The sequence below is a fragment of the Eschrichtius robustus genome, chromosome 1 (genome assembly GCF_028021215.1).
Source record: "Eschrichtius robustus isolate mEscRob2 chromosome 1, mEscRob2.pri, whole genome shotgun sequence".
Lineage (NCBI taxonomy): Eukaryota > Metazoa > Chordata > Mammalia > Artiodactyla > Eschrichtiidae > Eschrichtius > Eschrichtius robustus.
The window spans coordinates 195,418,335-195,437,826 of record NC_090824.1 but is presented as its reverse complement, the minus strand read 5'-3'; the positions used below and the strand labels follow the sequence as shown (position 1 = coordinate 195,437,826).

The window sequence follows — 19,492 nt, the reverse complement described above, 5'->3', positions numbered from 1 at the left end:
TCATTTCTCTTCATGAAAAACAAGCAAAGGAAAAAATAAGAGGATAAGAAAATTTTATGGTTTACTAGTTACCTAGTTGGTGTAAATGATTATCTCATGATCATAGCACATTCTGACACTTTCATTAAAGTGAAAAAAAAGCTTACTGTTTTAAAATGTATTAATATATTGAACACTGTAACATTAGCATTCCTTATGCAAACATACATTAAATTTAATTCAACAAATATTTATAGAGGGTTTATTATAGACATGCTGAGGTAAGTGTATACCAGCTAAGAAAGGAAACCAAGATACAATCTCTACTCTCCAAGAGTTTAAAAGTAATTGGCAAACATAAAGCATTCAGTTAAATAATGATAGAGTAACTAAATGATTAAATGACAAAGCAAAAAGCAGTCAAAGGAAAATAAGCCTAATGTGGACTAGAGTCATGTGAAGGAAATAAAACATGTCAAGTAGGAAAATATTAGCTTATCAGTCGGGACGTATGTGGTTATGCTGCAGTAACAAATAATTCCAAACTCTGAATAGCTGAAAAACACAAGACTTCTTACTCGTTCATGTTACCCTCTTGGGTTAACTGGGTGTTGGATCTGACATTGTTTGGGACATTACCTGTGATCATGGCAAGAGGAAAGAGAGCCCTGGCGTGCCTCAGTCTAAAAGTGTTCAGCTTAAAAGCGATACATGTCATTTTGCTTGTGATTCATAAAGCAGAACTGGTCAAATGGCCTCACCCAACCGCAGAAGTATGAGGAAATGCAATTTCACCATATGTTTGGAAGTGAGGAAAAATGGAATATTTGACAAACAGCACTAACAGCTTATAGTTAGTATGATAACTGCTTTTTAGAAATTCAAGATAAGAAATATTTTATGTAAAGGAAAATCTTAACATTTGAAGATATTGGATAATATTCGGATCTTATACTTTGAAATTGCTTTTACTTTACTTTTTTTTTAAACTTCTACAGCCTATATAGTAATAGGATAAAGTAATTAGGACCTAGTCCTATAAATTTTACATTCATTTCTTGGTGGCCCTAGCAAGATTCAAACATGTATTGTATAAGGGTCATAAACTTCTGGAATGGTGGAGTAAAGGCCTCTGAAAATCTATTCTTGCAGAAAAACAGTGAGAACACCGGCAAAAAAATTTTAAATCAACTTTTGAGAACTCTGGAAATTAATTAAAAATTGCAATAATCTAAAGAGTGTTTATTCAAGAAAAATGGTTCAGTCTGAGTGACAGTAGTCAACTTTCTGGTATCTTGATGTTCCCTGTTCCCATCTCTCTCCCTGTCCTAGCTTTGCAGTAACCTAACAATAGCCTCACAACGACGTTAGCCATGAAAATCAGCAGCCTAACAGCCATTGGAAGGGGTGGAGTAGATCTGGAACTCCAGAAAGCATCCTATCCCTAAGGAATTGCTATTATTTAACCTGTCTGGCAGCTTCCTAGAAAAACTCCATTCTCAGGACTTGTCTTCATCTGACCTGACTCAGAGTGTGCTCTGCGCAAAAGCCCTATCTCTGGGGGGTTTTTTAGAAATCGTCAGTGGCAAGTTATTTGACATCACAACTGCATGTGGCAGTGATTCCAGTTACAGCTAATAAGAGGCTGACCAAAAATGTAAAAAGAAAAACTGGGGAGTGATATATCCATAGGGGGCTTTGTAAAGCTTTGACATATTTCTGGGAACATAGAAGTCTCCACTCATGTGCAGGGCTATAAACATGCCCAACATGAGACCCAAGAAGGCCCCAGTCTCTCACCTCTGTAGGATCTTGAGGCTCTGTGAAAGTAGAAAGTGAATTCTAGGGCAGAGTTATAAACTGTCTTCTAGAGTCATATAGGCATATCCCAATACACACACACACACACACACACACACACACACACACACACGTCACTCAGAAAAGTGAGAGAATTATTGGTTCAAGACATTTAAAGGAATCTCTGTTTAATCAGTTGTTGATCACTAACCTGAACACAGACTTTCAATGGTTACACACAACAATTAACACAGACATTACAGAATTAGTGCACAAAAGCCACTGAACAAAGAGCAATGACAGCAAACTTTGGGGGAGGGGTTGATTTCCAGAGTTGTCACATTACATTGTTTAAAATGTCTGGTTTTCAACAAAAAATTATGAGACACATGAAGAAATAGGAAAGTATGGCCTATGCAAAGGAATATAAGCAATCCATAGAAACTGTCTTGGAGAAAGCCAAAATGTCAGACTTACTTAACAAAGACTTTAAATAAGCTATTGTAAATATGTTAAAGAACTAAAAGAAATCATGTCTAAAGATTTAAAGAAAAGTATGGGAATGATGTCTCACCAAATAGAGGATATCGATAAAGTGATAGATATTTTTGAAAGAAAAAACAACCAACTAGAAATTTTGGAGTTGAAATTCACTGGGTGGGCTCAATGACCGATCTGAGCAGGCAGAAGAAAGAATCACTGAATTTGAATGTAGGTCAGTTAAGATTATCCTGTTGAGGAAAAGAAAGAAAAAGAATGAAGAAGATTATACAGAGCTTCAGAAACTATCATTTATACCAACATATGTATTCATAATGAGAGTCCCAGGTAAAGAAAGAGGGAAAATTTGTAGTGAGGTGGATGGACCTAGAGACTGTCATACAGAGTGAAGTAAGTCAGAAAGAGAAAAGCAAATACCATATGCTAACACATATATATGGAATCTTAAAAAAAAAAGAAAAAAAATGGTCATGAAGAACCTAGGGGCAAGATGGGAATAAAGATGCAGACCTACTAGAGAATGGACTTGAGGATATGGGGAGGGGGAAAGGTAAGCTGGGACAAAGTGAGAGAGTGGCATGGACATATATACACTACCAAACGTAAAATAGATAGCTAGTGGGAAGCAGCCGCATAGCACAGGGAGATCAGCTCGGTGCTGTGTGACCACCTAGAGGGGTGGGATAAGGAGGGTGGGAGGGAGGGAGATGCAAGAGGGAAGAGATATGGGGACATGTGTATATGTATAACTGATTCACTTTGTTATAAAGCAGAAACTAACACACCTTTGTAAAGCAATTATACTCCAATAAAGATGTTTAAAAAAAAAAAAAAGGGAAAGGGGAAAAAAGAATACTTGAAGAAATAATGTCTGTACACATCCCAAATTTGATGAAAAATATTAATCTACACATCCAAGAATCCCCAAAATTCCAGGTAGGATAAACTCAATGAGATCTATACCTAGACATACTGCTGTCAAACTATCAAAGCTAAAGAAAAGGGGTTATCTTGAAAGCACGAAGAGAAAATCACTTATCTTGTAAAAACAATACTCAACGAGGTTAACATCTCATTTCTCATCAGAAACCATGAAGGTCAGAGCAGTGGGATGACATAATCAATGTGCTGAAGTAAAAAGACTGTTGATCAAGAATTCTATAGCCAGAAAATGTATCCTCCAAACTAAGTAGAAATTAAAACATTCCCAGATAAATGAAAACTGAGAGAATTCATTGCAAGCAGACCTATGCTACAGGAAATGCTAAAGGGAGGCTTTCAGAATGAAATGAAATGACCCTAGCATGTCTTTACTGCTAGACAGTAGGTAGTGAAGACAACTACATATGTAAATATAAAGGCAGTATAAATGTATTTTCATCTGTAGCTCTTTTCTTCTGCTACCTGATTTAAAGACAGCTGCATAAGGCAATAATAATAAACTATGCTGATGGTCTTATAATGTTTAAATATATAATTTTATGACAATAATAGCATAAAAGATGGGGGTGGGTGGGAATGGAGTTATATTATAGCCAAGTTTTGTATACTATTAAAATTAAGTTAATATTAATCCAAACTACATTGTCTTAACTTAAGATGTTAATTGTAATCCTCTGAACAACCACACAGGAAAAACTCGAAAATATACAGTTAAATAAAGAACAAATGAATTAAAGTGGTATACTAGAAAATATGTATTTAACACTAGGACGGCTCTAACCAGTAAGACAGACAATAACAATTATTGACAAAGATGTGGAGAATCTGGGACCCTTGTACATTGCTAGTGGAAATGTAAAATCCTATAGCCACTTTGGAAAACAGTTTAGCAGTTCCTCAAAAATTGAAACACAGGGTTACCATACAATCCAGCAATTCCACTCCTAGTTATATACCTAAGAAAATTGAAAACATATGTCCACACAAAAATTTATACATGAATGTTCATAGAAACATTATTGATAAATAGTGAAAAAGAGGAAAGAACCCAAATGTCAAACAGCTGATGAATGGAAAAACTAAACGTGGTATATCCGTATAGTGGAATACTCTTCTGCCTTAAAATGAAAGAAGTATTGATACATGCTAGAATACAGATGAACCTTAGAATATTATGCTAAGTGAATGAAGCCAGTCACCAAAGGCCACATATAGTATGATTATATTTATATAAAATGTCTTAAATAGGCAAATCCATAGAGACAGAAAGTAGGCTAGTGGTTTCCATAGACTTGTGGAGTGGAGAACAGAGAATCGGTGGTAAAGAGTATGTAGTTTCTTTCTGGGTGGTGAAAATATGTTCTAAAATTAGGTAGCAGTGATGATTGCAGAACTTTGTGAATATACTAAAAACCACTGAAGTATTTAAAAGGGTAAATTACTATTTAAAAGGGTAAATTTTATGGTGAGTGAATAATAACTCAACAAAGCTGTTATTTAAAAAGCAAAAAAACAAAACAACAAAAAAGGCTGTTGTTATTATAAGCTCACAAACTTTTTTGAATGCTTCATTTCACCAAATTGAAAACTTTTTCAAAATTGCCTAATATAAATTGCATGTTGAATAGCTATGCTAAAAAAAGGTGAACACTAAAGCACACTGGAAACGTGAACAAAGTTCTACCTTGGTAACGATAATAATAGGGTCTTCCATATGGACTCACTTCATGCTTGACAAATAATAGGCAGTCATTAATAATTGGGTTCAGTGGTAAAACTATGGTGAAAAAAAGTAGAATACAGTGTGTTTTTCTTCGAAAAATTATGGAAATCACAGCTGTCTGAATCAGTGGATTTAATAAAATGTGTATAAATTCCTTTGAGAAAATTGTTTTAATTGGTTGTTTCAGTATAGAACTGTGGCTTTCAAGTGAAATGCTACCTTCTTTTCCGCCAGAGGTATTTCAACGATGTTGCTTTTCATTCTGCAGGTGCTTGTGGTGGGTTCCTGCAGACAGGAGAGGCTCCAGTCTTTCTTTACTCCCCAGGCTGGCCTGAAAGCTACAGTAACGGCGCTGACTGTATGTGGCTTATCCAGGCCCCTGATTCTACTGTGGAACTCAACATCCTTTCCCTGGACATTGAATCTCATAGTACATGCAGCTATGACAAACTTGTGATAAGGGACGGTGAGAAATGTTTAAAAAACAAAGTAAAACAAAAAACTACCAAGTTTCAACCCTGACACAAATTTAGTTTACATTCAATTATAATCATACTTGTTTACTGCTTCCATCCATTTGCATGGAAATGCACAGGTATGATGGTCAGTGAAAGCATGAGATGCTAGAATTGGCCACCATTTCTGCAGAACATAGGGAAAGCATTAAATTGCCTGGAGCAAAATAATCCACACCCTATGTTAGGGAGAGCATTGTATTCCCAAGAGGAAACACTCCCTGTGGTTTAAGTAGGAAATTATGATCTGAGTTTCCAGGTTGTGCTGCTTTCTTGTTGAAAGGCTATGGAAATAAATCTTGATATTTTATACCTATGGCTTTAAGATCCAAGTGTGAAAAGTATTTAAAATTGCAATGTATTCAAGTTTCTATGGTGTACTGAATCTCTGGGTAGAATGAAGGGCTAATATTTTTTCATCTTTTCCTCTGTACCCAGGTGTGGTGTTGCTATGCAGTGAGTGAGGGATATAAATAATGCTTCAATGCAAGATGCACAGAATTGTGCTTCACGATTTGCATGGGACAGAGGAGAATAGGGAGGCCATATCCTTTAGTCGGTCGGTGTCTCTTACAGTGAGGTCTCCAGACCGGCAGCATCAGTATCACCTGGGAGCTTGTTAGACATGCAAATTCTATGCCCCACCCCAGACCAACTAAACCAGACACTTGGATGGGTCCTAGATCTGTCTCCAGTTAAGGTTAAGACCAGGGTGAGGAGAGTAAGGCAGGATTGGACAAAGTACAGAGTCAGATCCTGTCTTTATTTAAAATTTTAATATTTTGTTCATTTTACATTAAATTGCAATTTTTGAAATATTGTACTAAAATATTTTTATCTTGACTTCTGAGGTCTCTGGCACCTCCTTAAGTCTTGCCCCCGATGTGAGGTGCTCCCCTCACCTGACCCGTGTCCCTGCCTCCCGGTGGTAGAGTCTCTGAAGCTGGGGACCCACTGCCCTGCATGACACATATGGCAACCCCAGTGCCTGCCTAGACAGCAGGTGACACCTAGTGAGGTGTTAAACTGGAGGACAGAGTCAAAGGGGCAGCTACTAGGAGTGCAGGCTCGGTGTTATGGATCTTATTTTCCAAGAGATATGAGAAGCAGAGAGTTTTCTATGAACTTCTCAGTTTGTTAAATTTTGGCGATTAATGAAAAATGCTTCAGAGCATTTTTTTTTTTTTTTTTTGGACCAAAACATGTGTTTGATTTTGGCCCACTGGTGGCTAATGTACATTTTCATGTCCCCCTTATCCCCTTAACCCTAGACCCCCACTAAGTATAGTGAGAAAAATCAAATGGCAGAGGTGCTTTACTTTCCTTCTGTAGGAGCTGGGCAATAAGTGAAGACTCAAGTCAGTCATACAAACATGATCAGATGGTAAACCATAACTTTCCCCCTTTTTCCTATCAACTATCTGCTCTCAGCACATTGCCCAGAGGAACGATCATCTTTCCTCTTTTTTTTCTTTCTTTAGGAAAGAAACGAAAATCAGTAGACCCAACTCAGTCTCATTGAGAGATAAAATATACACATGTGAAATAAGTAACAACATATAATAAGCTTCAAAGCTTTGTGATGCAGTTAATTAGAGAATAAGTCAACAGATTTGGGGTGAAATGTGTAGCAAAATAGCATAATGAAGATAAGAATGCAAAAGGAGTCACAGATAAATTTTTGAATGATAAAAAATGCAAAAGTTTCCAGAGGTCAGAACCCCTGTAAAGAATGCCTTTCCAAGCATCGTGTATTTATAGCTGTGCTAAATGAGTAAGTTTTAGGTTGTGGTCAATGTCAAAAAAGAATCATTTTGCTAGTTGAGTGAAAGGGCAAATTTCCTCACGTCTGATATTCTATTTTTGTCTTTTTTTAAGTTTCAAATTAATTAATTCTCTGCCTTAGGGAAAAAACAACGTGTTTTCCCAGCCAAGGAATCTAAGTCCTTGCTCCATTCAGGCTTTGACTGAGACAGTTGTTTTGATCAAAATTTATAATCAAGAGAAAAGCCAAAGGAAAAAGGGCCTTGGGGGTTACCCAGCTCCCATTGATGTCTCTGGAGGTGCACATTTGCTGACACTATCTTTTTTCATCCTCCACACATGGAGAGAACTGTGTTCTTATAATGGCAAAACAAACAATGAACAACAAAATAATGAAAGGAAAAAAGAAAACCCCACTGAAGGTGAAGGCAGACTTCTGGGCAAATGACCTTATAACATTAGCATCGGATCTGGGGCTGAAGAATCAACCTTATTTTTTTTTTTTTTAGATACTTGACCTTCAGCAGTCAGAATAGTTTAGATCAGTATCTACTGCACATATCAGCGCTGGTCCTCAGTTACTTCCCAATCTCACGTCCTCTCATTTTGAGTTTTCGTTCCAGGAAGAACTGTCAGCCAGTTTTTGGAAAGGCAGTGGGAACTGGCAAAGAAGTTGTTATTAAAAAGGTTAAAGAAAAAGACAGGCGGCACCGTTACAAACTGGAGCCACAATGATGTAATCCCTGGAATGTCCCTGTATTTGGTAATCCTGCTGCCTCCTAGGAATGGGGATGTTTTGAGAATAATGTGTGAGGCACTTTGGCTGGGTTGCAATGATGGTGGAGGATACTTATTTTACAAGATTGTTATTGGAGTTTAGTTGATTTACAGTGTTGTGTTTCAGGTGTGCAGCAAAGTGCATCAGTTATATGTATGCCTGTATCCACTCTTTTTTAGATTCTTTTCCCATATAGGCCATTACAGAGTATTGAGCAGAGTTCCCTGTGCTCTACAGTAGGTCCTTATTAGTTATCTATTTTATATAGAGTAGTGTGTCTTATGTCCAGCCCAATCTCCCAGTTTATCCCTCCCCAACCCCCTTCCTCCCTGGTAACCATAAGTTTGTTTTCTACATCTGTGACTCTATTTTTGTTTTGTAAGTAAGTTGTGGAGGAGACTCTTAAGACATCATATTTTCACACTGACATTTCCTTTCTTTGGTCGTAGGAGACAACAGCCTGGCCCAGGAGCTAGCAGTTCTCTGTGGCAGAGAGATCCCTGGACCCATCCGGTCTACTGGAGAGTACATGGTGATCCAGTTCACCTCGGACTTCAGTGTAACCAGGGCGGGCTTTAATGCATCGTTTCACAAGAGTAATACGTTCTCATAGTTCTAATTCATTCCATCTCATCTACCTCTTGCTCTCTCCCTAATATGCTCTGCTCGTTTTTCAATGCCAGGACACAAGTTCTGAGTCAGAGCACACAGGTCTCTGCTCAGCCTCTGGGGGTTATCCTGATGTCAGGTATTAAGTCTTAATCAAAAAAAAAAAAAAAAAAAAAAGAAAGAAAGAAACTGGCCACATTTGTGAATGATCCCCCATCTTCAGTTCTTTGGGCAGGGCATCTTCCCTCCACGGTAGGCACAAGAGTAAGATGTTTAAAACAAAATTTCAGCCTAGCGGATGGCTGGAACCAGAAGACAGTACATATCCATAACACATCAAAGGAGCAGTAAGTCAGAGTTATCTTCAACCTAAGAAATAACCAGTCAAAGTAATGTAGGAGATATCGTCATAAATCCCTTGGTTGAAATGATTCATTTAAAGGTTGGCAGGAAGAGCTTGTTGCTCTTGAAGTGTGGATTTGGTGAGTCTGACAGTGTGCACCCTGTATGGCAGGGTGTCGTGTGGGGTGTGATTGAGACTTTCAAACCCTGACAACATGTGTAGTCCAAGCAATCATTTTCAACCCACACTGGGTTAAAGTTAAAAAGTAGCCCACAGAATGAGAAATTTCTAAAGTCTCTCATATTTTTAACTGGAAAACCTAATTTTAAAGTAGATTATCAATCTAGACATTAAAAATGAATGTTTTCTCCAGTATTATGTATGCCTTTTATAGGGTAGGGAGCAACTGAAGATAAACGATCGTCCTCACAGTCAAGGGGGGCCGGCTGCAGAGTGGTTTAAGAGAATGGGCTTGGGAATTAGACAGACCCAATGTAAATTTCCACCTCTGCATTGTAACTAGCCGTGTGAGCTCCCTGCCCTCACTCACTGATGCTCCGGTTGGTCGGTCCCTGACAGCTGGCGAATAAGCGTCTGCTCTATCCGCTGTCTTCTCAGCTCGAGCCCCTCACTCTCTCTCATGTGGCTCGTGGACATGTGCGTGACAGCTCGCGCTGTGTGAGTTAACATGTGGGAAACTAACTCTTGCCCCCCACCGTTTTTTACCTCCCCCAGCCCCAGACTTGCTCGTTCCACATTCTTCTCAATTTTAGGAAGTGGAAAGTACATTCTTCTAGCTATTTAAGCCAGGAAGCTGGCATCACCATTGATTCTTCTTTTCTGGCTCCATCAATCCCATTCATCAACAAGTCGCAATGGTCCCACCCTCGCAATATATCCAGAGTCCAACCACTTCTCCCCATTTCTACTGCTACCATCCAGGTCCAGGCATCTGTCAACCCTCCTTGGGCTCAAGAAGTCACCCCCGTACTGGAACTCTTGCTTCTGCTTTTCCCTGCCCTTCCTTAGAGTTTAAGTATTGCAGACAGAGTGAGTCTTTAAAATTTAAGTCAGATCATGCCATTCTGATGCCCAAAACCCTTCAATGTGTTCCTCTTCTTACTCAGAATAAGCCCTTGCAGTGTCCTGCACGACCTACCGGGCTAACCGTTTAGATCTCTCATTTGGCCTCATCCATTCTGACTTCTGTGATGCGCCACTAACACAGCAGCCTTCACGCCAGCTGTTTTCTGGACTGCAATGCTCTTCTCTCAAATACTCTTATGTCTTGATTCCCTGTCTCTCTTTTTTTTTTTTAATTTATTTTATTGATGTATAGTTGATTTACAATATTGTGTTAATTTCTGCTGTACAGCAAAGTGACTCAGTTATACATAGATACACATTCTTTTTCATATTCTTTTCCATGATGGTTTATCACAGGACATTGAATATAGTTCCCAGTGTTATACAGGAGGACCTTGTTGTTTATCTGTTTTGTATATAGTAGTTTGTATCTGCTCACCCCCGAACTCCAAATGTATCCCTCCCCCCACCTTTCCCCTTTGGTAGCCATAGGTTTGTTCTCTTTGTGTGTCCGTTTCTGTCTCACAGGCAGGTTCATTTGTGACGTATTTGTGATTCCACATAAACATGATAACACATGGGAATTGTCTTTCTCTGTCTGACTTACTTCACTTAGGATGTAATCCCCCATTTCAATCAGTTCTCTGCTCAGATATGACTGCAGTAACGTGGCCTTCTCTAACTGCCCTGGGCAGTATAGTTCATTTTCCCTCTCCCCGTTCATCTTTCTTTGTAGAACTTATCACCACCTCACATATTAATTATGTAGGTGTTTGTTGTATGTCTGACTCCTCTGCAAAGTAAGCTTCATGAAAGTTAAGGGATTTGCCTTTGCTGCTTACTTCTACATCCCTATCTTAGAAACAGAAACAAAATGAGTACCGAGGGGCATGTGCTCCATCCAAGCTTGTTGCACTGATTGTTTCCAACATCTTTTGGTCCCGAGTGAGTTTCAAACCACATTTCTATTGCCTATACTTTGAAAATTCTCAAGACAAACAGAAAAAGCATCAAAATCCAGTTGTGAGTGTTATTTAAATGTGCTATCTTTGTTTCTTCCTGGGAAGGTTGCGGTGGATACTTGCATGCAGACAGAGGGATTATCACGTCGCCCAGGTACCCAGAGACCTACGTTCCCAACCTCAACTGCTCTTGGCATGTCCAGGTTCAGAGTGGTCTGACCGTTGCCGTCCACTTTGAACAGCCCTTCCAGATTCCAAATAGAGACTCTTCTTGCAACCAGGGGGATTACTTGGTGGTAGGTCTTGTTTGCTGCTTTTTCTAACTACTTTCTCTACACACTTCATTCAGAAAACAAAACCATGATGTTTCTCCTCCTGGGCTATGAACTGACAGAACTTGTATATCTCATCTTTATCAGTAGGAAGGAAACTGTGCAATTTTAATTTGTCTTTCCAGCTAAAAAATGGACCTGATATCTCTTCTCCACCCTTGGGACCCCATGGAGGAAATGGACATTTTTGTGGCAGTCGCCCTTCGTCCACTCTGTTCACCTCAGATAATCAAATGTTTGTGCAGTTCATTTCTGATGATAGTAATGAAGGACGGGGATTTAAAATCACATATGAGGCAAAGAGTTTAGGTAAGTATTTTCCTTAAGAATAATGTCTGTACTTTTCCTGCAATTGCTTGGCCTTTTTTGTTTAAATAGATTTGAGAAAAAAATATGTGAAGTTTTTTTTCTGAACTAACAATAATAACGTTAATAAGAATAGCTACCTCTTATCAAGCACTTACTTCATGCTTGATACATTTGATATCCCATCACGACTACATTTTCTTCATTGTTCCCATGCTTCAGATAAGTAAGATGAGGCTTAGATTGTTCCAAGGCCACATATCAAGAGAATGAACAAAGTGAACTTCTCCATGAGTATAAATTGAGCTGATCTTAATGATCCCCTGAAATTCCTTAGACTTTTCAATTATAAAATGTCTAATTATAAGTTACATACAGTTATAGAAACATTATAAGAATGATAATTACATTGTTTTGTAATCATCTGTATGCTTCTTTTTAAATGAACATATAATCCTCTGATTCTGTTACTACCCATTTAATTATATATTACAGTAATGGTCTTTACTTAATTACCTTGTCTTAATTATACTTGATTTTAATTATATTTAATTCTACTGTAATGATTTGATTTTTGTGACATTTATTTTTAGATAATGTTTAATTGCATACATAAGTAAACAAGCATAGCTTCAAAAAAGGGAAGGAGTGGTATCTGTAAAGAGTCTTTGTCCCCTTAAAATTAGATAATTTGGATTTCAGGATAACCCTATGACCTCAATCTCAGATTCCTGGACATATTTCAAAATCTGTATTAATCTAAATGAGCCATGTGTTTTATTGCACATTCTCCAAAATATGAGAATTTAAAACGTCAGCAGAATTTCTTCATTTGAAGAGAGGAGAGGAAGTAAGTCTCCACCAACTGACACAGAAAATCATCTAATACTTCGTGTAGATTCCATGACTACAGGGAATGTCCTTTCACCACGTCCCAGACCACATAGCTCTGGCGCTTAGCAGGAGCCTTTACCAGCACAGCTTTGTGACCCCAGTACCGCTACCTTATAGGTAGCGAGTTTCTCATCCCTCCCCATCTCCATGCTGAGCTTTGCTGCTGAATTGTGAATGGGCAGGATTTCACCTGGTCCTGAGCCTTTGGAGAGCCTTATAGATTTGCAAACACTCTAACTCTTTCATTGCTTTTTCGACCCTCCGTTCATGCAAGAATGGTATGGCCATTACCTTCTCGCCATCTTTCTGCCTTAATATTAGACTTAAAAGTCTTTTGATTTCAAAACCTGTTGTGATATGATCACTCTTGTTTCTCTCAACTTTCTGATTCACCCGTTTCCTATAACTACAGTCAGTTCTACTTCCCCATCTATCTTTCCAGCACACCAACTTCTTTGCCACTTCAGTTTCTCAGCTTTTAACACATGTTATTCAGTGAACAACTTGTGGCATCAGATTGGCCTTGTTCTACACCACCGTTCTCCAAGGACACTCCTTCAGTGTGGTTGATTGAGATTTCTGTGTCCCTGTGCTCGATGCTGTTATTCTCACCGGATTGATTGACATTCTAATTAATTAATTGAACATTTACAAAGTGCTTCACACTGTGCAAGCTACCAAGTCTGTTGAAGAGTTCAGTGCAGAGGGGGAGACAGACAAGCAAAGGCACACAGGTAGGACAAGGTACGATGAGGCTAGAAGGAGGGGGCTATCGGGAGCTATGGATGGGAGAAGGCTCGCAGAGGAAGGAGACTGACAGAGATTTGCCAGTCAGTGGAGAAAGGAGGTGACAACATATCAAGTCTCAATGGCTGTGCAATAACAAGGCATTTCCGTGAATTTGAAAGAATTCACGACTGCTGGAGAAGAGAGTCAAAAGGAGCTAAACATCATGGTGGTGAAGCAGGCAGGAATCATGATGCTGAGGGCGGCACCAAAAGGAGTTAAGATGTTAACTGGAAGGCACTGGGGGCCCTTGAAAGGTTTTAATCCAAAGCACGAAGGGCACTATCAGATTAGAAACACCCGTGTGGCAGTGGTACTGAAAACACATGGAGGGGGAGAGACTAAGGTGGAGAGAGCAGGTGAAAGAGTAATTCAGGGAGGAATTATTAGGTCCTGGACTAAGGCAATGGCAATAAGCATGCAGAAGACAAGGAATATTGAGAGAGATTATAAATACGGAATTGAGTGGATTGGGATGTGGGACAGGAGGGGAGGAGTGGGAGGTGCCATAGATGACCCCTAGGTTTCTGGCTGGGTGGATCCATTTATCCCACAAACATTTATTAAGAACTTGCCATGTGACAGACACTGTACTAGGTCCCGGGGATACAGCAGTAAACGAATAAAATCCATGTCCTCATGGAGCTAAATTTCAGTGTTAAAATGCAGATGATAAATAAGAGATGTAGCATGTCATATGGCAACAAGTATTAAGGAGAAAATGAGGTGGTCAGTAAGAAGAGGATCATGTGCTCGTATACGGACTTCTGGGCGGCGGGTAGGTAATAAGGTCAGTCTGGGACATGTTCGGTTTGAAATCTCTGATGTCCACTCGGGATGTCCAGTAGACATCTGCACTGGAGCAGGAGTCTGGAGGTCACAACAGGGATCTGGGCTGAATCTAGAAATACGGGAACTGTTGGAAGACTGGTTGTAGTTTAAGTCATGAGGGTGGATGACCGTAGCCAGGAAATTATTTATACTGAGACGATGAAGGGCCTGCAGGGGGATTCCCGGGGACCTCCAGCAATGCCAGGAAAGGCCTGGAAAGAGACACCCAAGGACCAGAGGAGAAATGGTGAGAGGGATGAAAGGAGCAGGAGAAGAGCTAATGTCCAGGAAGCTCAGGGGCAACAATGTAGAGAAGGAAGGTGTGGTCAACACGTTAACTGCTGTGGATACAGAATAATGATTTCAAACATCTTTGGGTAAAGTGACTGTGAGGTGATGGGGACCAGGAAAAGAGTGCTTTCAGAGGGTTGACGAGTGAAGGGGGAATGAGGACGTAAAGAAAGTGACTGTAAATTACTTGAGATTGTGATATGTGGAAAGGTCAAAGCATCACGGAGGGGGGGGAGGAAAAGGAGAGAGAGAGAGAGAGTGAGATTAAAAGCACAGGATAAATGGAGGGATTAAATAGAGCAGGGTCCCTAAGGAGACAGAAGGGATTGGGAGACCAACCCAGAGATACATGAAGGCAGCGTACAGGGAAAAATAAAGGAGGGTAGAGATGTAGATGAATTTTTAAGGATGGTAACAAATAAGGGGTAAAAAATTGAGGGAGTTCTCATCTGACTTCTCCTTTCTAAAAGAGGACTCAGAGTAGCGTGCTGAGATGAGAGAGGGAATGGGGAGGACGAAGGGTTTGGGGAGTCGAGTTGGTTTCATATAGCTGTTGTCATCTATATGATGAAACGGGAGGATGGCTTAGCAGTGTTGAGAGGGGAGAACATGCATTTGTTGTGGCATCAGTTTCGATGAATGGTTTGAATGGAACACAACCACCGAATTGGGGTTTTGCAAGGAGCATCTGAAGGAAAGACCAGGGAGTTAAAGGCAGTCAACGGAGCTCAAAGTCTAGGGTTTCAGAGATGAAGGAGTTCTAGGTAATGTCACAATTCAGGATGTGCCCATAAGTGGCTGAATGATGTTGGAAACAAATGTCAATAGAATTTAGCAGATTCAGTATCTGTGAGGCTAAGTTATTGAACAGGTTAACTTCATTGGCATTGTAAGTACCCAGATTGTTCTTACTTGGTTTGTTTGCTGAGACTGCCAAAAAAAAAAAAATGTTTATTGATAAAAGGAAAGTATTTTTTACTTAACACTTCGGGCTTTTTAAAAAAGTATTAAAAGCTCATTATCTTCTCGAATAAACTGGCTCATAAAATTTCTTAGACCATTCATCTCTTGGTCTTCAAATGCACCTAAATCCCAAAGAAACGTAAGGAGTGAATGTCCACAGAGTTGTACAAATGTATATCTCCTTAGTCTTTTAAACATCAGTCTATTGACCTGAATGGTCAGGGGGCAGTTAAAGTGCTGGTGCCTTTACGTGCTTATCGAAGTGGTGGGTATATCGTTATGCGTCCGTGATGTGCTACTGCACGCACCGTGCGCCATAATCTTTTGGTTGGCTTTAGGAAGGAGTGAAATTTCCAGTGAGAACATGTGGTCTGGCGAGTTAAAAAGTGATACATGTGGTAGCTCCCTTGATAGCAAATTCAGAATGTATTTGCTTAAAAAGAAAAGGACGATAATTCCAGATGAAAGGAAATTAAGATTGGAGGTACAGATAAAGAGACTTTTAAAAATGAAGGCGGCAGTCGCCTGCATCCTCTCTCTCCAGACCGTAGGTTGATTTAACTGTGTTTCCTGACAGCCTGCGGGGGCAATATTTACATCCACGATGCGGACTCTGCTGGATACGTAACCTCCCCCAACCACCCCAGCAATTATCCGCAGCACGCTGACTGCATTTGGTTCATAGCTGCTCCTCCCGGGAAGCTCATAAGGCTGCAGTTTGAAGATCAATTCAATGTCGAAGTAACACCCAAGTAGGTCACTTCCGTTTAATTTTCCTCCTACCCAGGGTTAGTATTTTTCAGCTGTCACATCTCAGAACAATTTCCTTCTTCTTTGCTCAGCAGCATATACAGCAAAGGAAATCTAGGGACGGGGAAGGGAAATGCTTAACACCTGGAGCTTGAAAACCTTGCCTGCCGGACCCTCACCCATCAGCTGAGTAGATTATGTAAACAGGCACCGTCCCTCCTGACCCTGTGCATATCCTCCAAGAGACGCGGAGGATGGCTGTCTGAGATTTACATTATCCGTCTTCCTCGCACAGGGAAAAGAGAGTGTCTCTGGTAGACGAATATTTATTTGGCCAGCCCCATACTCAGTGTCATAAATGATAAAGTATCTGTTTAACAAAAGGAAATTTGTGACAGCAGGGGTCACCAGTGTCAGAAACGGGACTAAAGCAAGGACAGTACGATTTCCCAGTCTCTGTTTAGTAAGAATCTTTAAAGATTACAAACCAGAGGGTTTGTCTTACTATGTTGAACACAAATGGAATAACTACCCAGATTGAAAAAAATCTGTATCTTTCTCTTCATTTAACAAACATGTGTATACATCTGCATGAATACATGCAGGGTGCAAAGCTCAGGTGTGAGAGCTTTTGCTTACCAGTTCTGGACTCCTGATATAATGGCACTCTCCCCTCACTGAGCATTAATTGGCTGGTTGACTTTATCAAGAAATACTGGGTAAATACTTGTCCTCTTTTAGGGACATGGAAAATTCCAGCTGAGATTCTCCCTTAGCCTCGGTTACACAGCTATCAAGAGAGAGTTCATCTTTGTCATGTGAAATGTGTCATAACATCATGTGAAACAAAATACTTGTGTTTTGACATTCCTAGGGGTTGATTCGAGAATGATTTTTACATTTCTAAGACCAACAGAATATGGAAGGCGAGTAAATATTCTTCATTGTGGTACATGTAAAACCTGTCTTTCTGAGCTACAAACTGGAGTGTGTAATTCAGAAAAATATCATATGGCATTTTGAAGTGACACACCACCTACACTGACTCTGTCATAGTGTCTACGCTGAGTTGTATACATAGCGCTACAGAAATGATGATTTAATAATGCCCTTGGAGAAAGTGAAGTCTTTATTATCAAAATATGTCAAAGCCATAGACTTTGCAAACTAAACAGAATTTTCTTTCCACTGTAGCTGTACGTCCAGTTACCTTGAGTTGCGAGACGGTGCTGATTCAAATGCACCAGTGCTTTCCAAGTTTTGTGGAGCTTCTCTGCCTGCCAGTCAGTTGTCCTCAGGAGAGGTGATGTATTTGAGATTCCGGTCTGACAGCAGCCCCACTCATGTGGGATTCAAGGCCAAGTATTCCATAGGTAACAGCATTTTTATATTCAATGAGAAAGTAATGACAGGGCTTCCCTGGTGGCGCAGTGGTTGAGAGTCTGCCTGCCAGTGCAGGGGACACGGGGTCGAGCCCTGGTCTGGGAAGGTCCCACATGCCGCGGAGCAACTGGGCCCGTGAGCCACAGCTACTGAGCCTGCGCGTCTGGAGCCTGTGCTCCGCAACCAGAGAGGCCGCGACAGTGAGAGGCCCGCGCACCGCGATGAAGAGTGACCCCCGCTCGCCGCAACTAGAGAAAGCCCTCCCACAGAAACGAAGGCCCAACACAGCCAAAAATAAAATAAATGAATAAATTAATTAATTTAAAAAAAAAAAGAAAGTAATGACAGAATAATTGCATCAAAACTTTTTAAATGATCATGCCATTTTTAAAGAAGCCTTTCTATCTGCCTAATTTTCAGTTATTTTAATGATAGAAATAAGTAAGGAATGTGAATGTTTAAAACCACAAAGTCATGTATCAATTTTAATTTTTACTTTAATTTCCATTTAAAAATACTCTTTTTAATAAACTTGAATATTTTGTATTTTTCCCTAACTTGTTAGTGAAAACCATATCCAGTTAAATTCTTGTTTCTTCCTCTTGTCGTGAAATATGTACAATATTAAATTGTAAAACTCTTTAGTAATCAAATAACTGTTTTGAGAACAGTGACTTTGACCTCCTCAACATTAATAGATAATCGAGATGTTTTTTCCTCTAAATCTCTAGCGCCAGGTCATTCATTCAGTGTTTTGATTTCCTTCCTTTAAAAAATGAGTAATAAATAATACATTCTGAAGATTCACTACAATACGGTCACAATTACGTAGAATTTAGTATCTGTTGGGTCTGAACACTAACCAAACATATTTAATGCCTTCAGAACTTGAAAAGCCTAGTTGTAACAATATTTAACCTACACCATGGGTCATTTTATAGCCTGAGGCAAATTGTATATAATTCAATCTCCCACATCCAGCTGATAAGAAATAATTGGATAGTAATTTTCAAGGCCCTGAGATACCCATTACTACAGTAACACGTTTATTTGATAAACTAGAAATGGCAGGCATGACTAATCAACCACAGCATTGTTTTTAGCTGAGCTAGGACTTAGTCTACAGAATCACTAACACGGGGTACTAGGCAGGCCCTATCAATCTCTCAGTTAGTTCTGGAATGAAACCTACTTGCAGCTAATAGCTCTTACATAGTGTCCCAAGAGAATTCATGAGACGTTACAGAATATGCCATTCAACAGTCTTTCCGTCTTCCCTTTCCCATTATTTGGACTTGTGGTATCATTTCTCTGTACACCAATAGCAGATTTCATGTAGCAAGAGAAGCACAAACTAAACCTTTTCAGTATTTTTAAAACTTCAGTTCATGTTCTCTTGGCACCTAAAAGCTTTTAAATGTGCTCGTTAAATTAAAAAAAGAAAACCTATGATAGAATATTTGCTCTTTTTCTGCAGCCGAGTGTGGAGGAAGAGTGACGGGGCAAAGCGGAGTCATTGAAAGCAACGGGTACCCAACGCTTCCGTATACAGACGACTTGTTCTGTGAGTGGCATCTCCAGGGACCCTCGGGACATTATCTCACCATCCGCTTTGAAGACTTTAACCTTCAGGATTCATCTGGCTGTGAACGAGACTTCGTGGAGATCTGGGAAAACCATACGTCTGGTCAGTGAGATATGTCTGCTGTCTTTTGGGGGTATCTATTTTCACAGGTTACTCATTCAGCCTCTGAAATTTCCTCACTTCCAAGTAAGGCAAGACTTTTTTTTTTTTCTTGCGGAGAAGTGCAGATCAGTCAGCTCTGGACAGTGCCAGCTTTTCTCTCCCTCAGTTCTTACCCATGAAACAGTGGTGTCCAAAGCCCCGGTGTCATTCCCTAGCTCATCCTGAGGCCACACTGAGAGAGCACGGTGTGTGGAAGGCGTCCTCTTC

The 19,492-nt window shown here is 39.9% G+C and overlaps 1 protein-coding gene across 1 annotated transcript in view; it reads left to right on the top strand.

Annotated features, from left to right (window-relative positions):
* The window catches only part of CUBN (cubilin), a 277,317-nt gene that overhangs the window by 175,060 nt on the left and 82,765 nt on the right, over positions 1 to 19,492 (top strand). The window contains exons 41-47 of the mRNA XM_068562017.1: positions 5,214 to 5,411; positions 8,452 to 8,598; positions 11,108 to 11,298; positions 11,460 to 11,643; positions 15,983 to 16,157; positions 17,350 to 17,528; positions 19,016 to 19,225. Of these exons, the coding sequence (XP_068418118.1) occupies positions 5,214 to 5,411; positions 8,452 to 8,598; positions 11,108 to 11,298; positions 11,460 to 11,643; positions 15,983 to 16,157; positions 17,350 to 17,528; positions 19,016 to 19,225 (1,284 nt within the window). The remainder of the gene's footprint in view (positions 1 to 5,213; positions 5,412 to 8,451; positions 8,599 to 11,107; positions 11,299 to 11,459; positions 11,644 to 15,982; positions 16,158 to 17,349; positions 17,529 to 19,015; positions 19,226 to 19,492) is intronic.